Raw genomic sequence first — 24,086 nt, 5'->3', positions numbered from 1 at the left:
TGGTCTATTCATGATTTTTTCTCAATTTTAAAATAATGAAAATATATGATGTCCATTAAAAATGGATGCTGGGTCTAAAAGGGTTAACTCTAAATCTACACTGGCACCACAGAAGGCTCCCCCTAAACTGGGGTCATGATTGGTCTACTGGAGCAGAAAGATGGCGGTCGCTTTCCAGCGCTTACGGTTCACCCGGCATCACTCAGACACCTGTGCAATCCGAGCAGGTGCAATATGTGCGCGTGTTTAGCGGCGTATGAAGACATGCTTGGCGCGAGCCTCCGTTTCGGGAGGCCTCAAATTCCAGTATTCTCACAACTTTAATCAGAGCCGCAGCAGCGTGCCAGCGCCACACGCCAGGCTACATCTGTTCAGCTGCTCCGCCACCCGCCCGCCCGCCCGCTCGACCTCCGCCGTGCCGGGCCTTTGCCAGAGGACGAGAAAGGGCGTCGCTCAAGCGGCGAGGGCGAGACTGGCTAACCGGCGTTTTTGAACTGTACTTTAAAGCCCCTGAAGTGTTAATGCAGATCTGGACGGACGCTGGGTTTAAGTGCGTGAGGGGGCATCGGGGCGGTCACCTGACAGCTGTTTGGAGATTTAGGGCATTACTGAGGCCTCTTTAGGAATTACCCAAGCCCTAATTACTATACGAGGATGACATATTTTTCTCAGAGTTTGCTAAATGGTCAATGCAAATAACAGTCAGTATCATTTTCAAGTCATTAAGTCATTAACCCATTCAGTATAAATCCAATTTTATTGAACAAACCTCCAAACAAAGCCTAGTGATGCCCCAACACCAAGAGGGTTAAGAATAAACTTCTTAATTGACTGGTTCATGTTCTATTCTGATTTATTCTGAGTGTTTTATGCAACAAAACATTTTAAAATAACGAAAATACATGATGTTCATTGAAAATGGATGCTGGGTCTAAAAGGGTTAATGAAACGTTTTTGTTTTTTTTTTCCTCCTAAATTTTAGATTCAGATACATTCATATACAGTATATTAAAATGTAGCGTATAAAATTCGATTTGTGTTTGTTAATTTTAGCAAATGAAACAAAAATATTGTAAATATATATTGTAAAATATGCAAATATTCTTGATTATTTTTTTTTATCTTAATAGTTATTTCTGAATTTATATTTCTAAATTTTCTCTCCAATTCGAAACAGCAGTTACCCCTAAACTAATGTTTACTAGTCCTCTGATACATGTGAAGTCAGACTCCGCCTCTTTTTGAACTGCTGCTGATGCTGTAGCATTGCCGAGTAGCATCACAGCGCTTGCGCTCGGAGGAAAGCGCAGCGACTCGGTTCTGATACATCAGCTCACAGACGCAGCCTCGTGCTGATCCACATCACCCTAGAAGTGATGAGGGGAAAGAGCGCCATCTACTGTACCCACCCAGAGAGAGCAAAGCCAAACCTGTTTGCTGGTTTGTAATGGCATTTTAGCAGATATTCTTTTAATCTGATGAATTCGTCTGGCAGAAATCTTACTCATTTTGCCTTCCTTGCCAAAAAAACCTGTCTGTGCTCTGACTCAGCCACAAATCTCTCCACAGTACGATGATCACGCTTAAGTTCTGGTGAAATATGTAATGTAGGGGTGTCCAAACTACGGCCCGCGGGCCATTTGCGGCCCGTTTCCTTTTTTGGAGCGGCCCGCGAGTTATTTTAGAAATAGAATGAAAGTTGGCCCGCTGTTAAGCAGGTTTTTATAATGTGAGATTCAAAGTTTGAACGCTAGGTGTCAGAAACGGACCAAAGAGTCTAAAAGCGGAGAGAGTGCGCATCTCTAGCGCAGAAAAACGGGCCAAAGAGTCTAAAAGTGGATAGAGTGCGCAGTTCTAGCGCAGATAAACGGGGCAAAGAGTCTAAAAGCGGAGAGAGTGCGTATTTCTAGCGCAGAAAAACGGGGCAAAAGAGTCTAAAAGCGGAGAAAGTGCACATTTCTAGCGCAGAAAAACAGGCCAAAGAGTCTAAAAGCGGAGAGAATGCCCATTTCTAGCGCAGAAAAACGGGCCAAAGGGTCTAAAAGCGGAGAGAGTGCGCATTTCTAGCGCAGAAAAACGGGCCAAAGAGTCTAAAAGCGGAGAGAGTGTGCATTTCTAGCGCAGAAAAACGGGCCAAAGAGTCTAAAAGCGGAGAGAGTGCGCATTTCTAGCACAGAAAAATGGGCCAAAGAGTCTAAAAGCGGAGAGAGTGTGCATTTCTAGCACAGAAAAACGGTCCAAAGAGTCTAAAAGTGGATAGAGTGCGCATTTCTAGCGCAGAAAAACGGGCCAAAGAGTCTAAAAGTGGATAGAGTGCGCATTTCTAGCGCAGAAAAACGGGCCAAAGAGTCTAAAAGTGGATAGAGTGCGCAGTTCTAGCGCAGATAAACGGGGCAAAGAGTCTAAAAGCGGAGAGAGTGCGTATTTCTAGCGCAGAAAAACGGGGCAAAAGAGTCTAAAAGCGGAGAAAGTGCACATTTCTAGCGCAGAAAAACAGGCCAAAGAGTCTAAAAGCGGAGAGAATGCCCATTTCTAGCGCAGAAAAACGGGCCAAAGGGTCTAAAAGCGGAGAGAGTGCGCATTTCTAGCGCAGAAAAACGGGCCAAAGAGTCTAAAAGCGGAGAGAGTGTGCATTTCTAGCGCAGAAAAACGGGCCAAAGAGTCTAAAAGCGGAGAGAGTGCGCATTTCTAGCACAGAAAAATGGGCCAAAGAGTCTAAAAGCGGAGAGAGTGTGCATTTCTAGCACAGAAAAACGGTCCAAAGAGTCTAAAAGTGGATAGAGTGCGCATTTCTAGCGCAGAAAAACGGGCCAAAGAGTCTAAAAGCGGAGAGAGTGTGCATTTCTAGTGCAGAAAAACGGGCCAAAGAGTCTAAAAGCGGAGAGAGTGCGCATTTCTAGCGCAGAAAAACGGGCCAAAGAGTCTAAAAGCGGAGAGAGTGCGCATCTCTAGCGCAGAAAAACGGTCCAAAGAGTCTAAAAGCGGAGAGGGTGTGCATTTCTAGCGCAGAAAAACAGGGCAAAAGAGTCTAAAAGCGGAGAGAGTGCGCATTTCTAGCGCAGAAAAACGGGTCAAAGAGTCTAAAAGCGGAGAGGGTGCGCAATTCTAGTGCAGAAAAACGGGTCAAAGAGTCTAAAAGCGGAGAGAGTGCGCAGTTCTAGCGCAGATAAACGGGGCAAAGAGTCTAAAAGCGGATAGAGTGCGCAGTTCTAGCGCAGATAAATGGGGCAAAGAGTCTAAAAGCGGAGAGAGTGCACATTTCTAGCGCAGAAAAACAGGCCAAAGAGTCTAAAAGCGGAGAGAGTGCGCATTTCTAGCGCAGAAAAACGGGCCAAAGAGTCTAAAAGTGGATAGAGTGCGCAGTTCTAGCGCAGAAAAACGGGCCAAAGAGTCTAAAAGCGGAGAGAGTGTGCATTTCTAGCGCAGAAAAACGGGCCAAAGAGTCTAAAAGTGGATAGAGTGCGCAGTTCTAGCGCAGAAAAACGGGGCAAAGAGTCTAAAAGTTGCCGTAATTAAGGAGTTTAATATTAAGAGACATCATGAAATTGAACATCCATTTGAAAAATCTTAGTTTACACAACTCTGTCAAAGATAAAGATAGTGAGTCAAGTAAAATGGTGTGTAAATGAAATAATCAGGAAAAAAGTATTATTTAAAGAGGTAGATTTTATTATGTGTTTTTTTACGGAGTGTGGCCCGTGACTTAAAATATATTTCTCCTCCTGGCCCGCAACAAAAAAAGTTTGGACACCCCTAATCTAATGTATGTAAGTTTTTCCGAGATCTTTTATTCATATATTGCTTGAAACCTGTGGCCTGCTTTAAACAAAACAGTGCGAAACAGTGCATTTTGAGTTTTTTAATACAAAAAAATAGTATTCTCATTGGGAAGTTTAAGGTTCAATAAAATTGGATTTATACGTTACGGGTCATGCCTTAGAAATTATACTTACTGTCATTTATATTGATCATTTAGGAGAATCTGAGAAAAATATCACTTGCATAATAATTAATAATTTGGAATTTGATGTAAAGCAGGTACTGATGGTACTGATGCTTGCTGGGGCTTATGGGAGGCACCTGTTGCCACCGCCACTGTGATTCAGAATGTGCACTATTGTGGCGAGAGGTGACTGTGCCGCGGGGTTGAGGCGAAACACAGGGACGCAGGGGGGAATATGAAGACATGCTACGGTTGCTTAAGTGAGCTAATGTGCAGTAATTGCACCCCATTAGCTCGTCTAAATATAGCGCACGCTCGCGCGCCGCGTCCCATCAGTCATTCCCGCTAATCTGAAATCCGTGCGGCGCCGAATCCGACGTCCCGGATGGCGGACGAGTGAATGGAGCGACGGGGATTATGGGAAATGGTGCCAATATTGCAGTTTCCGTTGACTGGCAGGTGCTCTGATAAACAAACTGTGATGGATGGATGCATAAAATGAGCTGATGGTTACAGTGCTCTAAAAATACGTGAAATAAAAAAAAAAGCTACAGGTATTCATCCGCCGACAGTACGGATCTCCCGTTCCGCTAGATTAATCAAACGCCATATTTGACAGATGTGGCTGCAGATGCTTAGCAGAGATACTCAATTATCCTAATCTTCCGCTCGGCAGGCTTTCTTCTGGAAGAGTGACACCTGAGGTAAACAGACCTTCGCGCGCAGGTATCCCAGCGTATCTCTGCGCAGCTAAAAGCTGGATTTATCAAACAGTTTGGAGACAAAGATAAGCTGCTACACGAGTTAAGCGACACGCTGTCAGGTTTAAACTGAGCTCTGTGACGCAGCATTTTTTTTTTTGTTTGCTATCGGTTGCTATCAGCGCTATATAAAGAAACAGGACTGGGTATGCTTCTCTACGATAAAATATTTCACAACAAACCCAATCTGACAAGGAGTTTGTCAGATGAAATATGGGTGGACTTCTTGTTTTATTTACAGCTCTGGGGAAAAAATAAGAGTCCTTTAAAAAAAAATGATGAGTTTCTTAAATTTTTTTTCCAAGTTAAAAACCTCTGGAATAAAATCAAGAGGAAGCTGGATGATCACAAACCATCAAACCACCAAACTGAACTGCTTGAATTTTTGCACCAGGAGTAAAGCAGCATAAAGTTCTCCAAAAGCAGTGTGTAAGACTGGTGGAGGAGAACATGATGCCAAGATGCATGAACTAAACTGTGATTTAAAACTTGGAAAAAATGGTGCCCGTAGTTTATAGAATAAAACCTATAAATATCTATAAAAAGCAAAATTAGAGAAAAATATTCAGAAACTGAAGTGGTCTCTTACTTTTTTTCCAGAGCTGTAGATAATAAATTAATTAATTAATAAATAAACTTTACTTAGAAACTCCCAGCAGAATCGCTGGCAAATTCAAATTACATGTAAAAATAAAAGGGGCTCTGAGTGGTCAAGCAGAACAATATTTGGTGGAATAACCCTGGTTTTTAATCACAGTTTTTATGGATCTTGGCATCATGTTCTCCTCCACCAGTCTTACACACTGCTTTTGGATAAATGTATGCCACTCATGAAATTTTCAAAGCATCCATCATCAAAGAAACTCAAAATTATTAAGTGGCCTCTTATTTTTTTCCCGAGCTGTATATGAATCTAAAAGTAAGCAAAACAAAGTTCCATTAATGATATTATGTTTAAAATATATTTTATTATTTATATATATATATATATATATATATATATATATATATATATATATATATATAAATATATTCTCTCAGAAAGTTAACAACACATCATTTGTAGCCATCAAAATCATATACATCCAAATTTCTCTTATTTTCTATTTAATATAATAATAATTATTATTATTATTATTATTATTATTATTATTATTTTATTTAATTTTTAGTACTTCAACCCTTGTAAATCACCATGTCACCTTGCCATGAGAACGCTGGCCAGTGTTCAAAAACCTCCCTCACAAGATAACACCTCACAACGTATCCTGGGTCTAAGTACAAATTAGTCTTGGTGCCAGATACCACAGTTCATCTTCAGAGGTCAGCAGGTGGTTTTAATGTTATGGCTTGTTATGAGTTGGTGTTTAGAGAGGTTGGAAGATGGTAGCATAGACATGAATTATGAGCAGAACATGTAGGATATGAGTTTTTTAATATTATTTATCTCTCTTTCAGTTTCAGTATCAGTATCAGCTATGGGCTGCCGGCCAATCATCTCCCAGTCGTCGTGGAGATAAACTGCAGCGTGCTATATACTGTGATGCGGATCTGCGTTCATTGCGGGGATGAAAACGACTGAAGAGCGCGGCTCCATGCGGATCAGGCGTCTTAAAATTCCGTAAAAACGTATAAAAAAAAACAGAATACAGGAATACGCCTCTGGATATCTGGATATATGTAATTGTATGCATTGGATATAAAAGCCAACATCAGGCTGAGGCGATATCAGAGAACCTGATTCGTCTAGAGTCCCTGCAGCAGCTCCTTTTTTTTTATTCCCACAGACACAGTTCTCCTTCCAGAAGATATCAGCAGAGCTGCTGGGGCTGATTCTGGAAATGGATTATATATATATATATATATATATCTGTATCTATAATATATGAAATATGAGGAAAGAGACTCACTCTGAGGCTTAACATCATGCAGCATCTTCCCATCTGCAGAGAGAGAGAGAGAGAGGAAAAGAGAGAGAGAGAGAATTAGAGAGCAGCCCCGTATCAGTTAACTAAAGCACTCTATGATTCCGATCATGTGGTGGTGGAGTCCAACTGCTGGCTATGCCAACATCAGCTGGAGATAATGATGCATAGCATCATTACCAGGGGGACGCACTGACAGATGGCATGGAGGTGCTCGGGCTACGCTCGCGCTTTGGTTCTGTCTCCTCCTTTACCCACAGAAGGAGGGGAGTAACGGAGAAGAAGTTCTCAGAACGGACCCCTGTGGAGTAGCTGGAGCGAGAGAGCGAGAGAGCTTGAGAAAAAGAAAAAGAGAGAGCTTGAGAGAGAGAGAGAGAGAGAGAGAGAGACTCAGACAGCTTCATAAAGATGCTAGTCTTTCCTTCCACTGTATCGAGTATATATACAGGGGTTGGACAATGAAACTGACATTTTAGTAAAAATTTTAGTATTGGAGCAGCCTGGTGACCAATCTTCATTAATTGCACATTATTGCACCAGTAAGAGCAGAGTGTGAAGGTTCAGTTAGCAGGGTAAGAGCACAGTTCTGTTCAAAATATTGCAATGCACACAACATTATGGGTGACATACCAGAGTTCAAAAGAGGACAAATTGTCGGTGCACGTCTTGCTGGAGCATCTGTGACCAAGACAGCAAGTCTTTGTGATGCATCAAGAGCCACGGTATCCAGGGTAATGTCAACATACCACCAAGAAGGACCAACCACATCCAACAGGATTAACTGTGGACGCTGTAAGAGGAAGCTGTCTGAAAGGGATGTTCGGGTGCTAACCCGGATTGTATCCAAAAAACAGAATTCAATGTGCACCTCAACTCACCTGTTTCCACCAGAACTGTCTGTTGGGACAATAAATTATTGTGGTCTAAAACCAGGTGTTTCAGTTTCATTGTCCAACCCCTGTATTTGGATGATATGCTCTAATTCATTCATTCATTCATTCATTCATTTTGAGTCCCAGGTTTTTGCGTTGGTCTGCTGCTCTGCACCATCAGCAGCCAGACTCTGAGAGAGTACAATTAAGAGACTCAGGGCTGTACGATACAAGGTGTTGCCATGTTTATTCTTATCCTACACCCTGTCAACAATATATTTTCACGCCTTGTGCCCATGTTGTTGAAATAGCGTCAGAGATTAGGAATACATCTTAACTGTGTTTAGGTTAATCTCTGCGTGTTTGCTCTTTTGGTGGCGGAAGGCAATGGCGCACCACTGACTAAAATGAACCTGAAATGGGAACGTGCCAAAGTCAGAGCTCACCTGGCTCTTAAAGGGAATGATAACTGGCAAACTGATTGGTTTATTTCACAGTACGCCCAAAACAAACCCATGATTAATTAAGATAATTAGCACATGGTTTTTGCGCATTTTAAGGCCCACAAGGCATATTTTTTGCACCCTCACGATACCAAAGACGCAATTGACCGGTGCAATATAGATCACTAAAATAGGGCTCGAAACATGGCACTTTCTGGCCTCATTGATGTATCAGAGCTGGGAATCCAGCGCTTTCCTCAGAGCGCAATCCCTTTTCAGTGATGCTGCATTAGTGGCATTTGGAAAAGAGGCGGGGCCTGACCTTACAAGTATCGGAGGAGGCATGCGCTTGTCCTTAACCACCTATCCTATGGGAGTGGGTTGAATAATTGGCTCAGCTACATTATGGAGAAAATAAGGTAATTTTACTGTTGTTTAGCTGCACTGAAACTGATTGATGATTGGATGATGGCATAATATGTGCTCTAGCTTATGATGATGACGACAATGATGATGATGATGATGATGAAGAATAAGCCAATAAGGAAGTTGAGTATCTAAACAAATCAAACAGTTTTACCTCAGTAGAGCACTTAAAAATGTCCAATGACATGTATAAGTGGTGAGGTGTTATATTGTGATTGAGGTTGAACACTGGCCCCAGCCTACACTGCATGGTGAAGTTCAGCTGCGCTGCCATGGAGAACAAAACTCAATTTTTTTTATTCAGACAATTGATTTTTTTTTTCCAGCATTTTATTTTTTACTCAGTAACGGGGAGTTTTCCAATGTAGCGAAGTAAATTACTTGGGTCAAAATGAACTTGAGTAAAAGTAACATTACCTAATTTAAAAACTACTTTCAAAAATACAAGTACTCATAAAATCTACTCAATTACAGTACAGTGAGTAAATGTAATTAGTTACTTCTTACCTCTGGTGAAACACTGAATAAGAAAAAGTGTACTGTAGATGGAGTTTCCTTTATAACTAAACTCATATAGTCTTTATTGATGCATCGCCCAATCTAAAGACCGTAATTGCGATCTATTAAAAAATGCTTTGTAGAGCAGTCTTACTCTGTGTGCACATGCCGCCGGTGCAGTTCTCCATGGCATGGCTCTCGCCCTCGCACATGCGGCCCCGGTTGCGAGGGGCCGGGGCGTTACACTCCCTCCATCGCTGCCTCTCGCACTGAGCGCTGCACATCGTCCACTCGCTCCACTCCTCCCAGCCGCCGTCCACTGCAGAGAGAATAACACCACCAGATTAATATGAAGCATCAACAATGTTTAACCCTATGAACTCTAGGCTGTTTTGGTGTGTTTTTTTGTCTCTGTTTTTGTCAGTTTTTCTTTCAGGTGTTATAACACAGTAATTATATCAGACAGACACATGCCCTGATCTCTTTTACTCCAGAAGTCATACGGCTGCTCAAAAATATAATCATTTAAAATGTAAAAGGAAGCAGAATTGTTATATTTTCCTGGAACTGATCATGTTTTGGTCAAAATTTTACCAAGCGCCTGTTTTTTTTTTTTTTTTTACTTATTTTTGAATGTATATAGACTTTAAATATATTCACACCTAAGATATTTTTTCAAAAATGGTTAGACTAGAGTGTTTAAGAGTTGAAAGCATAATAATATTGATGATTTGAGTTCATTACATGGTTTATTAATTATTACTTTGATAAAATACATGAAAAAACAGCATCAGGTGGATTTATTTTTCTTGATAATCAATAATCACACCTCTAGGATACATGTAGATACTAAAAACCTGACACTCAGAGCAGCCTATGCCTTTCAGTATTTATATATGATCAGGACACACAAAGAAAACTATATTCAAAAATATAAACTTTTTAGTCTAAATAAATAAAAATGTTTAGTGCAAAATAACTACTTATTAAAAATGTGTGAGTAAAATAAAAACTATATAAAGTAGTGCGCACACCATACCTAGCTTTAGTTTGAGTAAAGCAGGTAGTTTCACACTTTTCCTGTGGACACTTTTGAGTCTGATATTTACTGATATTATTTGGTTTGAAACATCATATAAATATGTTTGAAGCACTAAAGGTAAATAATATTGGTTGGGGAAGGAGATTTTTCACTTTTTTAGGTGTTTTTATCAATGGGTTTCTTGTAGATTTAGCTTTACCGCACTAGGATGTTCATCACTATTTTTAGAAAGAGTAAGCTCCGCCCTTTTTAATTATATATGGATTATGTTTATGTGTGAAGGGATTCCTGAGTAATTAAGCTGAGAACACAATATGTGATTCTGGATGGAAAATCCGTCCGTAGGATTCTGGAGGCTCAGAGTTGGGAGATCACCAGTTTGAATCCCAGTCATGCAGCTTGCCCTCAGTTGTCAGAGCTTTGAGAGAGCAGAATTGAAAAGGTCTTTGGTGCACTCCCTAAACTGCAGTGTGAAAACAAAAATAAGCAGACCAAATATATACAATGTAGCAACACATGAACCTTGGTTCGGACCACGGTCTGGACATTCAGGTGTGAAAGCACCCATAGGGTAAGGGTCCTCGCTGTTGTACCTTTGTAGAGGAGTGACCGGTAACAGTGGGTAAAAGAGAAAAGAGAAAGGAAAACGGAAAAATTCACATAAATCAAAGAAAAAAGGAGGTAAAACACCACAAGTGAGAGAAAAGAACATTATGAAAGAAATTAAGACAAGAAGTAAAAGGGGTTTTGAGTTTGGTGGTGTTCAGTTTGGTAGCTGGTCTGTTAATGACTTATGCTTTTCTAATGCTGGTTGACCAAAACACTTTCAAATCTCCAAACAAACTGGTTTACGATGGTCTATTCCTAGTTTATGCTCGTTTTAAAGCAGTTTTGTCCTGGTTGATGAGCACATTATCAATTGAAATCAACAACATGTGCTCATTTAAGCTGGTTTAGTGCTGGTTCATACTGGTTTGGATGTGGTGCTGGTTGGCCCAAATCCAAATCTAGTCAAATCTGGTCAAATTTGGTTATATTTGGTCATATTTCCACTCCAGCTCCACCCCCTCTTTGCTGCAGAAGCACATGTTGCTCAGAGGTTTAGTCCAAAAACAGCAACACGGTCCTTATCTTCCCATCCAGAGCCTCCCGCTGAACGAGGAATCGAACCCTGGCGTTATTTCTAAACGAATTAATCTTCATCCATCATCCATACCATTTCATCTGAGAGCATCATGCCCAGATTAGCCAATTCCACCGCGCCCAATGCCCCGAGACGTCTGTGTGACCCGCCCGCTGCCAAGAAACAACACTTACAGGAGAGCCCCGGAGGAAAGCGGTTTGCGGTTATTGTATTGTGGATTCTTAAAGCTCTTCATGGCTGTTCGAGGATCCTTCCTGGCTCATCTAAATGCAAATTATGTTCATGTGTTACAGCTAATGTGGCGGCAGGTTTCAGGTGTTGAGAACATGTGCCGCATCAACATCCCTCGCTAATGTGGGTGAAGAATCCTAAACATTACAGCACTCTATAATCAGTAGCTTGGGACACGACACGGCTATTTATCCTAAATTTAATTACAATATACATTACCAATCAAAAGTCACATTTTAAATTCATTAATATGTTTTATATTTAGCTCCTCTTGCTTAGATTAGACAGTTTTGCACATATTTGGCTGGATTTTCTCAGTCAGCTTTATGAAGTAGAGTTACCTGGACTTCAGGCTTTCAGTTAACAGCTGTGCTAAACTCATCAAGAGTTAATTATTTGAATTGTTTGCCCCTTAATCAGTTGTGTAGATGTGAAGAGGTAGAGTTGGAATTCAGTGAATAACCCTATTTAATTAACGAAGTGTCCGTCAATCAAAAAATAAAAAATAAATAAAGAAAGAAGTTTAAAGGTACCCTCAAATGCTAATCTGCTTAACAGGGTGCTAACATAACTGTTTATAGTGCACTATAAGATCTAATACAGCCATTATTAATCATTTCCACATAACAGACCCCTAATGAAGCACCAATAACACTTACACGGAATAAAGCCTAATAAGTTGTGAGTCAAACGTTTACAAATGTCTAATTAATACTTTTGTAAGCAAATAATAAGACATTAATAAGTGCCTAATTTGTGTTCCTTAAAATAAAATGTTACCAACACGATTATATGATTCCTTCAAAGTCTGGATGACTTCAGTATTTATTTATTAATTTTTTACTTTACATTATTTATATTTTAGAGGAGCACTGCTGAAGTATAATTCATGAGTACAAAGGCACTCCTAGGATAAATGAATAAGTAGAATGGCACTGCTTGGGTAAATTCATTCTGCCGCCGCCTTAACATAAAAATTATAACCAGTTTTGCCAATACTCCCTTGGAAAATGCCTTTTTAACAGCAACAATGCATCTCTAGACATTTAAAGTTGAACTATTTCCTGAAAAAAGAAGTTTTTTTTTTTATAAAAATAAAAGACCATTTCTCTTGAATCAACATCAATATTTTTATATAAAAAATAAAATATGGTCTTTCTTGATTTCGCTAAACATAAATACTTGTTTTTATAAAAAAATATAAAATAAAGAAAGTCTTTCTTGACCTGACATATTTAACACTGTAAAACTGAACATTGAACTTGTTGTTCCCTGCAGGGCAGCAAGGAGTGCTTTTATAAAACAGAACCGTGTATATGGTCTAGACCAGGGATCACATATATACGGACTGTGGTCCGGGTCCGGACCCAGACGTTGTCCAATGTGGCCCCAAACAGATAAACTACTGAAAAGGATTTAATGCTGACTGCGTTCATTTAAAGCGGTGCAACTTTTATTGTCTTTACGGTATACGAGCTCTGCGGCACAGTAAACTCACAGACCAATCACGTGTGGTGTAAAATCTTCAAAAGCTCTCCTCTGCCAATCAGATCTGTGCAGACCACTGCCCTGGCTAGTGAATTGGGACACGGCCGGGAAAAAACGCCTTTATAAAGAGATAGGGAGCCCGAGAACTGGCGGAAAAACGAGAACGGGTGGAAACTAAAGACACGCTGAGCGCGCGAGAGAGAGAGAGAGAGACAGGGGAGAAAGCGAGACGCGTGTGGATCAGGTAAAATTGGATACTCTAAAATTGATCTGGTGTGTGTGTGTGTGTGTGTGGTATGTATGTAAGTTTGTGTGTGTAAATGTGTGTAAGTGTGTGTATGACTGTGTCCAGATATGGATTGGCACTCTGTTCTGGGTAAATGCTGTGGTGCCCGATGCAGTCCTCCAGGTGGACGGTCGTTTCCGGTTGAGAGTACGCTGTGCGCTATTGGCTGCCGCTTCTCACCGGTGTGTGGTTGAGTGTTGATGTGTAATTGTGTGCTTGTGTATAAAAAACATGTAAATTGTAAAGTGTCCTTGGGTTTCTAGAAAGGCACTATATAAGCTGAACTTCATTCAAATAGTTGTGAATAGGTGTGAAAACACCCAAAGAAAAGTTAAACGAAGATCCGGACGAAACAAAGTAGTGGATACGAAAGCAGCATAAGCAGCATAAGAGACTGACAGAGCAGTTAAAAGTTAGTTTAAGGGTTTTCTACTCGACTACTCGCGAAAAAAATAAGTACAAAAGACTAAGAATAAACATGTTTATAGTGAGCCTGATGTTGCAGGCAATTAATATTTCACCCGTGTCTGAGGAAAGAGGCGAAACGTTTGATGAAACCGCTGCTAAATGTTTTCTGGACGCAACAGAGGGAAGCTAATGAATGCCAGCAGCGTCAACAATCAAATCACTGCCATTGTTGTCTGAGGCCATTTTGAAAAGTGAACAAACCGGCAAAAAAAAAAAAGAAAAGAGCGCGTAGGAGAAAACGGCTCTTATCTGAAGTCTGGGAAACAATAGCGAAGTGTCTCTTTCATTAGTGGGGGGAAAAAACACTCTGTAATCACAGCAATCTTTTAACTTCAGAAAAGCGCCGAGCCCCAGGTTAAATTGCTTAATTCCAGAAGCCGTCGATGAAATAACGCACTCGGAAAAAGCGGCTCTGCCTCGTTTAGGAATTAGCGTTGCTTTCTAATGGTTAATAATTCAAATGAGCGACGCGAGAGGCAGGCGGAAGAAGAGCCTCGTATATGAATATGAGTGCGCGGCGGATTTCTCGGCGAGAGCCGGAGCAATTAAATCAGCAGGTTATTGCCTGGCGGTGCGGCTCGGCGGCGGAGCGTGAGGTGATTATTAAAATAAAGCGGAGACGCGGGTCACTGCCGGGTCCAGGCCGCTGGAAACTCCTGCCTAGTTATCCGGGTCCACTCGGAGGAACCTTCACAAACTCATTTACACAGACGATGATGATGATGATGCTGCAGCAGCGGCAGCAGCAGCCAGGTGCGGACGGCTTATCACACAACACCACTTTCTTTCCTGGGGTGGTGGTGATGAGTATGGCGGCTCAGTGTGTGCGCATGCTAACAGCATTACAGCATGCTAACCGGCTAAATTAGCTAACACTCGCTCCTCTGTGTGTGTGTCTGTGTGTGTGAGGGTGAAGTATGCCTTTAATTTTACCTGTGTGCAGCTGTATGTGGTCTTGAAGCTTGGTGTGTTGTATGATGCGCTCTAATTGGTTGACGCCCTTGTGCAATTCAGCCTAAGATTAATAAAGCTGCACTTCTTTAGGCATTTCAGAGCTGTGTGAGGTACTGTTTTTACCAAGGCAGGGGTCGGCAATAGGTGGCCCACGAGCATGAAACATCCGGCCTGTGACTTTTTCACTCGTTCTCGTTTTTTCTGCCTGTTCTTGGGCTCCCTATCTCCATATAAGGGCGTTTTTTTTCCCAATTCACTAGCTAGGGCAGCGGTAGTGTAGTACTTTAATTAATTGTTTCCTTTCTTCTTGGGTTTACCTGCTTTGAGATCAACTGTTCTGCCAATTGGGTTCAACAACCCTCTGGGCTGGAGAGCTACTAGTCTGTAGCACTCCATCCCATTACACTTCATTTTCCAAAACAGATTTTTTTTTGTGGCCTGTCACATAATGGCTTGGAAAATATCAGACCCACAGCCAAACTTAAATGCCAACCACTGGTCTATACTCTACACCAATCAAACATACTTTATTATCATCCTCCTTTCATCCTTTATTATCATACTCCATTATTGTTTGGGTGGAGGTCATGCAGGTGTCCCGATTCTTAGTCTGGAGGGGTAGGTTAGGGGAAGTGTTAGGGCTGCATGTCACTTAAAACCAATCATTTTCAGAAAAACACTCAAAATAGAGGACTTTGAGAATCACTGGCAAGATGGCGTTTGCACCAGCCAACAAAGAAACCCAGAAATGTAAATATTTCCCTTGATAAAATTTACAATAACCACTATTTCACCATATTTTTAAGTGTAGTTTCAATGTTTTATGTCCTTTTTCTTCATAACAAGCATAAACAAATGGCTAGTACCATATTATTTAATATAAGTAATATAAGGTGCATTTTAAGCGCCAATAGTAAGGAACAAGGGTGTCACCATGTTTCCCTTCTAATAGGGAAACAAAAATGAAATTATCTTTCAAGCCAAACCAGTGCTGAAATGTTACTCTACACAGATTTCTCTCCTGAAAACATTTGCATGCTCAGCAGTGCTTAGCGCTAGTAAACGCTGCCTGATAGCGCTTAACTAAGGAACCCTGAGTGTTCCGGTAACCCAGGGCGCTATCAGCTAGCGGTTCATCCCATGTATCTTGTTTTAACACAGTAAACACACAGACTAATCAGTCCAATAAACTCACTTCTGAAAGGTGAAAGAGCTAGCGCTGTGATTAGCAGCTAATGCTAATACTGCTCCAGCCTGGGTGCTGGAGAAACTTTACTAAACTCCTTTATAATGGAGTAACAAAACAGGCTAGCCCTCATGGAAACTTTTCAAACCATTGCTAAACATTCTTTTTACGTTTTCTATTAGCTGGGTACACAGGGGTTGACAGAGTTCAGGTGATGATCTACATGCAGGTCACATTAAATCATCCTGCACTCAATCTTTTATACTGATTTATCTCATTCACTGCTCACTTTAACAAGACACACACATCTGCTATTGTGTGGATATTATATATAATTGGGATTTGAACTTGTCAATGTAGTGTTTTCCACGCTGGTCAATCTACAGTAAATGCTGCCTAATTCCCATCATGCTGTTGGTCACTTTAAAATCTATTTAGTTCTTATTGAATAAATTGTACAATTTTGTCTACGCGCATTTTCAGTCTTAGCCTATTATATTTCTTCGGTCTATTTATTCTGCAGTAGTTATGCTGGTAAGTGTCCTTGTAATTTGATGTCCTTTGCGTGCCCTGATGCATCTATACAATTTCCTACTGGGATCAATTAATGGGTTTACAGAGCAGAACTGCACTGAACCCAGACTATAATACTGTTCCATAACAATAATGCAACATTTTACCATTGCTGATTTTTTTCTTATAATTCATATTTATATTTCTTCTAATTTATATTATATTAGAGTCACAGCCAAGTATATATTTGCATTGCATACACTGTTGTTGTGTTGTTAAATAATTAAAATAATAAAATAAATCTAACTCTCGTGTTACTCATTCATGTAAGCACTAATATTTGTAATAATGGTAGGTTATATGTTACTTTATACAATTACAACATTATTGTCACACACCCGCAATCTTTAGCCTCCAGACTACAATATCTAGGATGCTGCTTGATATTCCTCAAGCAATTACATGAATATCTAGGATGCATCACACACTGACATCAATCAGTTCCTCAAGCGATTACATGATAATCACCTGAGTATTGATTTCACCTGTTCACTTTACGATATATATATATATATATATATATATATATATATATATATATATATATATAAACCCTTAATTCACACACAGCTCGCTGAGAATTGACGTATTTTTCCTCATACCAATCCTTGTTCTTCTTTCTGTGTTAACTCTCTTGTTTTGACCTTGAATTTTTGTCTTTTTATACCCTGACTTTTGCCTGCCCTCTGATATTACCTTGCCTGTGTATTACCATTGTACTGTATATTATTATTTCTGGTATGTTTACTCTCTTATGCTGCTGTAAAATAAACATTATTGTTTCATTCTTTATAAATGTAACTCTTGTGTTAATTCATTCATGTAAGCACTAATATTTGTAATAATGGTAGGTTATATGTTACTTTATACAATTACAACATTATTGTCACACACCTGCAATCTTCAGCCTCCAGACTACAATATCTAGGATGCATCACACACTGACATCAATCAGTTCCTCAAGCAATTACATGAGAATCACCTGAGTATTGATTTCACCTGTTCACTTTACTATATATACACCCTTAATTCACACACAGCTCGCTGAGAATTGACATATTTTTCCTCATACCAATCCTTGTCCTTCTTTCTGTGTTAACTCTCTTGTTTTGACCTTGAAAGTTTGTCTTTTTCTACCCTGATTTTTTGCCTTGCTTGTGTATGAACCTTGGACTGGTTATCATGTATACATGATTTATGTGTACTCCCTTTCACTGCTGTTTACAGGTGATGACCCTGCTTGTTTTCACTACTCTTTTGCACACTATTTTATTTAATAAAGAACTTTATTTGCATCTGCACGCGTCTTAGTTCTGTCCAGTCATGACAGTTACTACAAAGGCAATTTGGTTCATTAAATAAAAAGTTGGAAATCTAATTTAGCTTTTTTCCCTTATCAGATAAAAAAATCAGCATATTAATCTTTTTTTTTTTTAAATAATCATAAGACGCAGCCCTAATATTATCAATTAAAATGATGTTGACCAGATTAGACCAGAGAGAAGCTTTTTTATGAAGCTTTAAAAGCTTTATTTAATCAGCACTGACCTGGACAGAGGGCGTTGCAGGTGCTCTTCTGTACCGACATCCCCTCACAGAACGCCCCTCCGTTCAGCGGTGCTGGATTAGTGCAGGTCCGAGAACGCTTCTGTACCCCCCTACCACAGTCCACACTGCACGGAGACCACTCTGTCCACAGAGACCACCCTCCATTCACTACAAACACAGACAGAGAGAGAGAGAGAGAAACATACTGTGAGACTATAGACAGAGCTAAAAAAGGCTAAAGCTATTTCCATGTGGGTCAGCCAGACGTCTTCCTGTATCAGTTTTCTCCAGTTTCCAAGAGTCTTTTGAAGGTGTAGGGAACATAACTCACCGCTCTCTGGCTTCATCTGTAATTTCTCTAAAGTTCTCTGTGTTTCTGTGTCTTTTTCTAGTTATTATGATGCTGAAAGTGTCAATGTGTGTAAGTCTGTAAATGCTTCAGTAGATAGTAATAGCAGTTACTCCCATCTGTTCCACCACTACAGCTTTACTACAGACAAAGACTTTTTAAGAAATTTACATTTTTTTAAATCCATTTCCACAAAGCTCAGTTTATTTCCTTTATTCCAGAACATCTTTAAGCTGGTAAACAATGAATTGTTTGCTAAAAATCGTCCCCTTTCTTTTTTTTTACAACATAATTTATTTTATTTTAATTTTTTTTCATTTTCAATTTTTTAGCATTTCCGGTCATCGAGTGGACCTGAAGAGCTTAAATGGCAAAAAAAAAAAAAAAAAAAGGAAAAAATGGGTGTTAAAACCAATTAAATGGAACAATATTAGTGATGACTTCAGAACACCCACACTTGATGTATGAGTTTTGAGATGTTATCTTTTTGAGTAAGATTGAACAATGGCCAGTGTGCTCGTGGTAAAGCGATGAATGAAAATGGTGAATTATGGGAGTTGGAGTGAGCTCTGAGTATTTACCATTCCTTTATTCACTGTATAAAATGTGTACCAGGAAAACACCATAGAAGGCTAATATTACCATCCACAGGGGACATAGTAGTAATTTCTGTTTCACTTTGAGATCGGTTCTGATCTGTTGTGATTGGTATTGGGCCCAATATTGGCACTCGTTCACTTATTGGATATCAGACAGACAGGTTGGGTCAACTACCGTATGTTTTTCGCACCAAAAAGCGCCAAAAAATCCTCAGTGCGCCTTTTAATCCGGTGCTCCTTATGTATAAATTCTATAAGTCAGGTATTAAGGACTCCACTTAAGCCATTTCGCTAAAGTACAGAGATATACAGGAGTTTCAGTTAAGTTCTCCAGCAACGAGGCTGGAGCAGTATTAGCATTAGCCGCTAACCATGCTAAGCGCTAGCTCTTTTATCGTTACCACCTACCGGAACACTCAGGGTGACTCTGTGTAGTGCTGTTAGGCGGTATCAGCTGCTAACCCTGGCTAGCACTAGTAGTTAGCTGCTAATGCTAATGCTGCTGCACCCTGCCTTAGTGGAAATCTGCAAATCTAAGCTTACTGTAAATAAACGGATGCACTTTACTCACCCCCCCCAAAAAAATCACGTTTCAGGAGAGAAATCTTTGTAGAAGAACATTCAGAGCCCGATTAACTCTAATATTTATATATATATATATATATTTTTTTTTTTTGTATATAAATGTATTTATTTATTTTTCTTTTAAGAATTATAGTTTTCTTTACTTAACTTAGCTTAGATTTACAGCTCTATCCACCCAGCGACCAGACCTGCTGAAATGGAAGGAAAACATGGCGACACCCCTGTTCCTTACTAGTGTTGCATAAGGTGCCTTATGATCTGGTGCACCTTATGTGTGAAAATAGACCAGAAAATAAATCTTTTTAAAAAATAATACAAAAACGGATTCTGCCTAAGCGGCCAAAAGATCACCAGCACCCACCAACAACACCAACTATCAGACTTGTACCTTATACACAGGGATTCCCCCAGGTTCTCAAAATATTTTGATGATATTATGGGCTCTAAATGTTTGGAAATCTTAATTTTCACAATTTTACATTGAAAAACATTCTTTTTCTGGAATTATTCCACAATTTCAGACACATTTTCTCATCTCTGCCTCTGACAGACATACTTTTCCAGCATTTTGCTGCTCCGTCCCAACTTTTCAGAGAAGTTCTAAATGAGTTATTGTTCTGCAAAGCCTTCTGAGAGGAACAGAGGCTGCAGCTCCTTTTTTACTGCTCTTGATTCTTTGAAGAATCTTCTTTAGATGAGCAGGGGTCCACAGACTTATGGTCACATAGCGAATCTCTATGAAGAGATTTTCGCCTTGAGAGAAAGTCCGAGACAAGACGAGATGAAGCATCAGTGGAAGCAGAAGAATGAGAAGTGGAGGAAGCTGCAGGTGATGTGATGCTCGGTCTGTTCCTCTGAAGAACACAAAAGCTTCAGAAGATCAGAACAGCTCTACTGTAGGGTCTCTTCTCCTGGCCCGGCTTTGATATGGTGGCGCTCCGTCGAGAGGAGCCCCGGTGAGCGTTTAGCGCCGGCCGCATCCTTCAGAACGCGCTGAAACATGCGACCGCGGTTGAAGGACTGCGCAGCATGAATTATTAATAAGCAGCGCTTGTTTAAACGGGATTAAGACGGAGGAGCTTACACCTCCCCGCTTATAAAGACATATTGATTTTTAATGCTACACTGTAATTGAGTCTCTGGGTAATAGCATTAATGATTAAGATTATGGAGCTTTCACAGAGCAAATCATAAACAATCGCTCCTCCGCAAGCCCTGCCTTTCTAATTCTGAGAGAAAACACAGCCGGAAGGTCGAAGCGTCCAGCGGGAATCCGGCAGACTTTTGTTTTAGCTTATACGACTAATAGGGAATGACAGTCAGTGAAGAATTAGTTAGCGTAATGCTAAATTGATAATGGCTTTAGTTTGGTATTAATCTGATATGAACAGACAAGCCAAAATAGTGTCAAGTGACAGCAGTACTTAAACTGATAAAGAAGCATTACTTCAGGGAATCCGTAGTCCATAAGTTGTGAGGTGTTATCTTGTGAGTGAGGTGTTTATGCACATTCTCAGCATAAACAAACTGGTCAGCTTCTCTGCTGAGAAGCGCAGAAGGATGCGCTGTTAAAATAGCAATCCGACTAAATCAAAGCGCATTTGGCTCTTAAAGGGAATGGCAAGTGACACACAATCGTGATTAATTAACCCTTGTGTGGTGTTCATATTTTTGTTACTGGTTTACTTTGTTACTTGTATTTAATTCAGCAAAATTAAGCAATTTTACATTAAAATGCTTTACACATGCTCGCTTCACCTAAATTTCGAGCAATATAAACAAACAGCTTACATGGTTAATATTTGCCCTTTACCTTTCTTATGTTACATTTCTTTCAAAAAGTGCTACTCTTTTTTTTATTAGTTTTTTAATAAAATGTAAAAGAAAATGAATTTAACTCAAGATATGAGTAGAAAATTTGTTTAGTTTCAAATTTACAAATGAAGCAATGTTTATTAGCCCTTGGCCAGACATACTGTATGTAATATAAATGTGTGTGTGTGTGTGGGGGGGGGGGTGTACAGTGTGTTTATGGAAAATGTGTTTTGATATATGTTTTTCACAAAAAAATGAGCCAATGCCAATGAGTTTGAGTTAGAATTGTTTTTTTTTTAGTATCATTTGATGAAAAATGAAAACGGGTCCCACAGACCCGAACACCACACAAGGGTTAAGAGAATTAGTACATGCCTTTTGCAAGTTTCGATCCATACAAGGTGTACTTTTCCAGTTGTTATGATAGCAAAGACAAGAAAGATCGCTAAAATAGGGCCCTATATGTGTGTGGACATCCCTTCTATAATAAATGCATTCAGCTTATTAAATAAAGTTGCACCCATTGTTGACACAGATGTGCAAATGTACAGACTAGACATACAGCTAGTCCCTGGTTAAGACCTGTAGAGAAGTATAAGTAGAATGCCAAAAGAATAGGATATAGGATCTTATATCTCTTAGTATGTATTTAGTGTGTAGCGCACAATTTGGACGCATTTTAAAAAAAGGTCTGGGTCCAGATCTCCCCTCAATCATACAGATTTACCCAATTCCATCAGCACCACATTAAGATAATGATGCTTTTATTAAGCTAAATCAAGTTGCTGGATAAAAAATACAAATAAAAATGGGCTTTTTTGAAGTGAGAGCTTTGGAAAAAATGTTTGAAAACATTTCCATGCATAAAACCACTACTTATTACCTTAATGTTATTTAAATTTATTGTAATCTAAGTGCTTTTCTGAGCAAGAAAATTCGAACTGCCCAAATAAATAACATTCGTGTTGAATTCAAATAAATATATAAAGAGTTTGGTTCCAAAACGCTATAAATCCATTTTGATCAATTTGAGTAAAAAAGGGTTTTCGTTAGCGAGAAAGTGGTAGGCTGAAAACCACCGTTTTCAGTTTCAAACTATCAAATACCATACTAAGGTTAAAATACAGTTTTTATTGGTTGTTTTGACGCTGCCATCGACTCAAATTCACATTTTTCGAAACAGTTAACACTGAGACCTAAACAGTGACACAGTGTTCAAAATTACACATTTTGTTTGCAAAAGGCCAAACCAGTGTCAAAACCTTTAAAATATGCAACAAAAGCAAATTTAGCCTTCAAACAACTCACATTTGACACAAGTGTATGAACACCTCCAATCAATCATTACACATTGGGCAACAAAATACAAAATACAGCACTCATGTGTGAATCAGTGACCATTGCTTGTCATTGTAGTCTATATGTGACTGTATGTAGTCAAATTTACCCTCTAGCAAAAAAAATGCATCCAGAATCAGATATGCTTTGATGCAAATTTTATTAATTAAATGCTTAATTTTTTTAGACTGTGGCTGACAAATGAAATATTCCAACTGAAAATACATGGAAATAAAAATAAAATCCATTACTGTGTAAGAAATTATGAAAAAACACAGAATTTTACAGTAAACAATGAAAAACTATAGTAGGTCTATACTATAAGAGTATAAGCGATAGCCACAAGTGATACTCTTCTGTCTCTTCTAGTCTCCTCTTTCTTGAAGCCTGGGCCACAAGGCCTCATCCACATCGCATTCAATATTCTCTCGTGCAATGCACCGAGGGAAAAATCGTCTAGCATGCCTGATCCATCCTTGACATGCCTCTGCATCTATATCTTGGGCAGCAGCAGTCATTGCATTGAGCAAGGGCATCTGTTCATAGGGTCGGTGATTATATTCCTTCCATCTCCATGCACTAAAGAATTCCTCTATGGGATTTAAAAACGGAGAGTATGGAGGAAGAAATTGTACCATCATCCGACAGTGCACTGCAAACCACTCATTCACAATACGAGAGTGGTGGAACGCCACATTGTCCCAGATAATCACGAACCGTGGCATGCCAGGCCTCAACAGGCCTCGCTCCTGAGGTGGGATCAGGATGTCATAAAGGGCATTCAGGAATGCTATGAGACGCTCAGTGTTGTATGGGCCAATGGTAGGAATATGGCACAGGACGCCATCATTGGAGATGGCAGCACACATAGTTATATTGGCACCCCTCTGCCCTGGAACAGTAATAGTGGCCCTATTCCCAATGAGGTTCCTTCCTCGTCTCCTTACTTTACAAAGATTGAAGCCGGCTTCGTCGACATAAATGAAGATATGATGTGCCCCCTCAGCTTCAAGCTCCATTATTCGCTAAATAATACAAAGGCAAAATTACAATTATGTCAAAGTGACTCCAGTTCACTCTACAGTAACTGCATGATATAACAAGGATTACGAGGATAGTACTGTTGTGTTTCCTTACCTCCACATATTGGCATCTGGCCTCCTTCACAGCTTCAGAGTTCCTCTGAAAAGGAACTCTATAGAGCTGTTTCATGGCCATATGATTCCTTCGGAGGACGCGGTCAATTGTGGCCTCACTCACAGTATGGATGTTCCTAAATACTCCCTGATCAGCAATCACTGCTGCCTTGACTTCACGCAGCCTAATGGCATTATTTGCCAGAACCATGTTGACAACGGCTGCCTCCTGTTCAGCATTACAGTTTTTCTCGATTGTTTACACACAAATATTGGTACTTGAAACACAATGACCACAAAATGTAACTCATGCACCAACCCCCTGAACCAATTCTGCTAAACTACAAGCACAATTCCTGCTTTACACTCAAATTGCAGTTCTAAAACACACTTTTTCCAAAACTCTACACACAATTGTCACGAAGAAAATCTCTTGTTTTCACAAGGAACACACTGTTATTCAAAACTCTAAAGTT

The 24,086-nt window shown here is 39.8% G+C and overlaps 2 protein-coding genes across 4 annotated transcripts in view; both read right to left on the bottom strand.

Annotated features, from left to right (window-relative positions):
• unc5db (unc-5 netrin receptor Db) overlaps nt 1-24,086 on the bottom strand; it is a 402,981-nt gene that overhangs the window by 77,208 nt on the left and 301,687 nt on the right. For 2 of the 3 annotated variants that reach the window (XM_022666860.2, XM_022666862.2), the window contains exons 6-8: nt 17,789-17,956; nt 9,023-9,187; nt 6,615-6,647 (exon numbers count right to left, since the gene is read on the bottom strand). In XM_022666860.2, the coding sequence (XP_022522581.2) occupies nt 6,615-6,647; nt 9,023-9,187; nt 17,789-17,956 (366 nt within the window). The remainder of the gene's footprint in view (nt 1-6,614; nt 6,648-9,022; nt 9,188-17,788; nt 17,957-24,086) is intronic. The other variant, XM_022666861.2, reaches the window with a different exon arrangement.
• LOC111191428 (uncharacterized) lies at nt 22,790-23,845 on the bottom strand. Its single transcript, XM_022666420.2, has 2 exons — nt 23,612-23,845; nt 22,790-23,499 (listed from the first exon to the last, which is right to left on the bottom strand). Exons 1-2 carry the CDS (start codon nt 23,819-23,821, stop codon nt 22,840-22,842), a joined length of 870 nt encoding a protein of 289 aa, XP_022522141.2. The 5' UTR covers nt 23,822-23,845; the 3' UTR covers nt 22,790-22,839.

This window comes from Astyanax mexicanus, chromosome 22 (genome assembly GCF_023375975.1).
Source record: "Astyanax mexicanus isolate ESR-SI-001 chromosome 22, AstMex3_surface, whole genome shotgun sequence".
Lineage (NCBI taxonomy): Eukaryota > Metazoa > Chordata > Actinopteri > Characiformes > Acestrorhamphidae > Astyanax > Astyanax mexicanus.
The sequence above is the reverse complement of the archived record's forward strand: the minus strand, read 5'-3'. Positions and strand labels throughout refer to the sequence as shown.

Bases quoted from the DNA above. Each gene is read 5' to 3' on its own strand.
- LOC111191428 (XM_022666420.2), bottom strand. From the start codon at position 23,821: ATGGTTCTGGCAAATAATGCCATTAGGCTGCGTGAAGTCAAGGCAGCA. The intron at 23,500-23,611 runs GTAAGGAAACAC...TGTATTATTTAG, and splicing joins CCAGATGCCAATATGTGGAG to CGAATAATGGAGCTTGAAGC.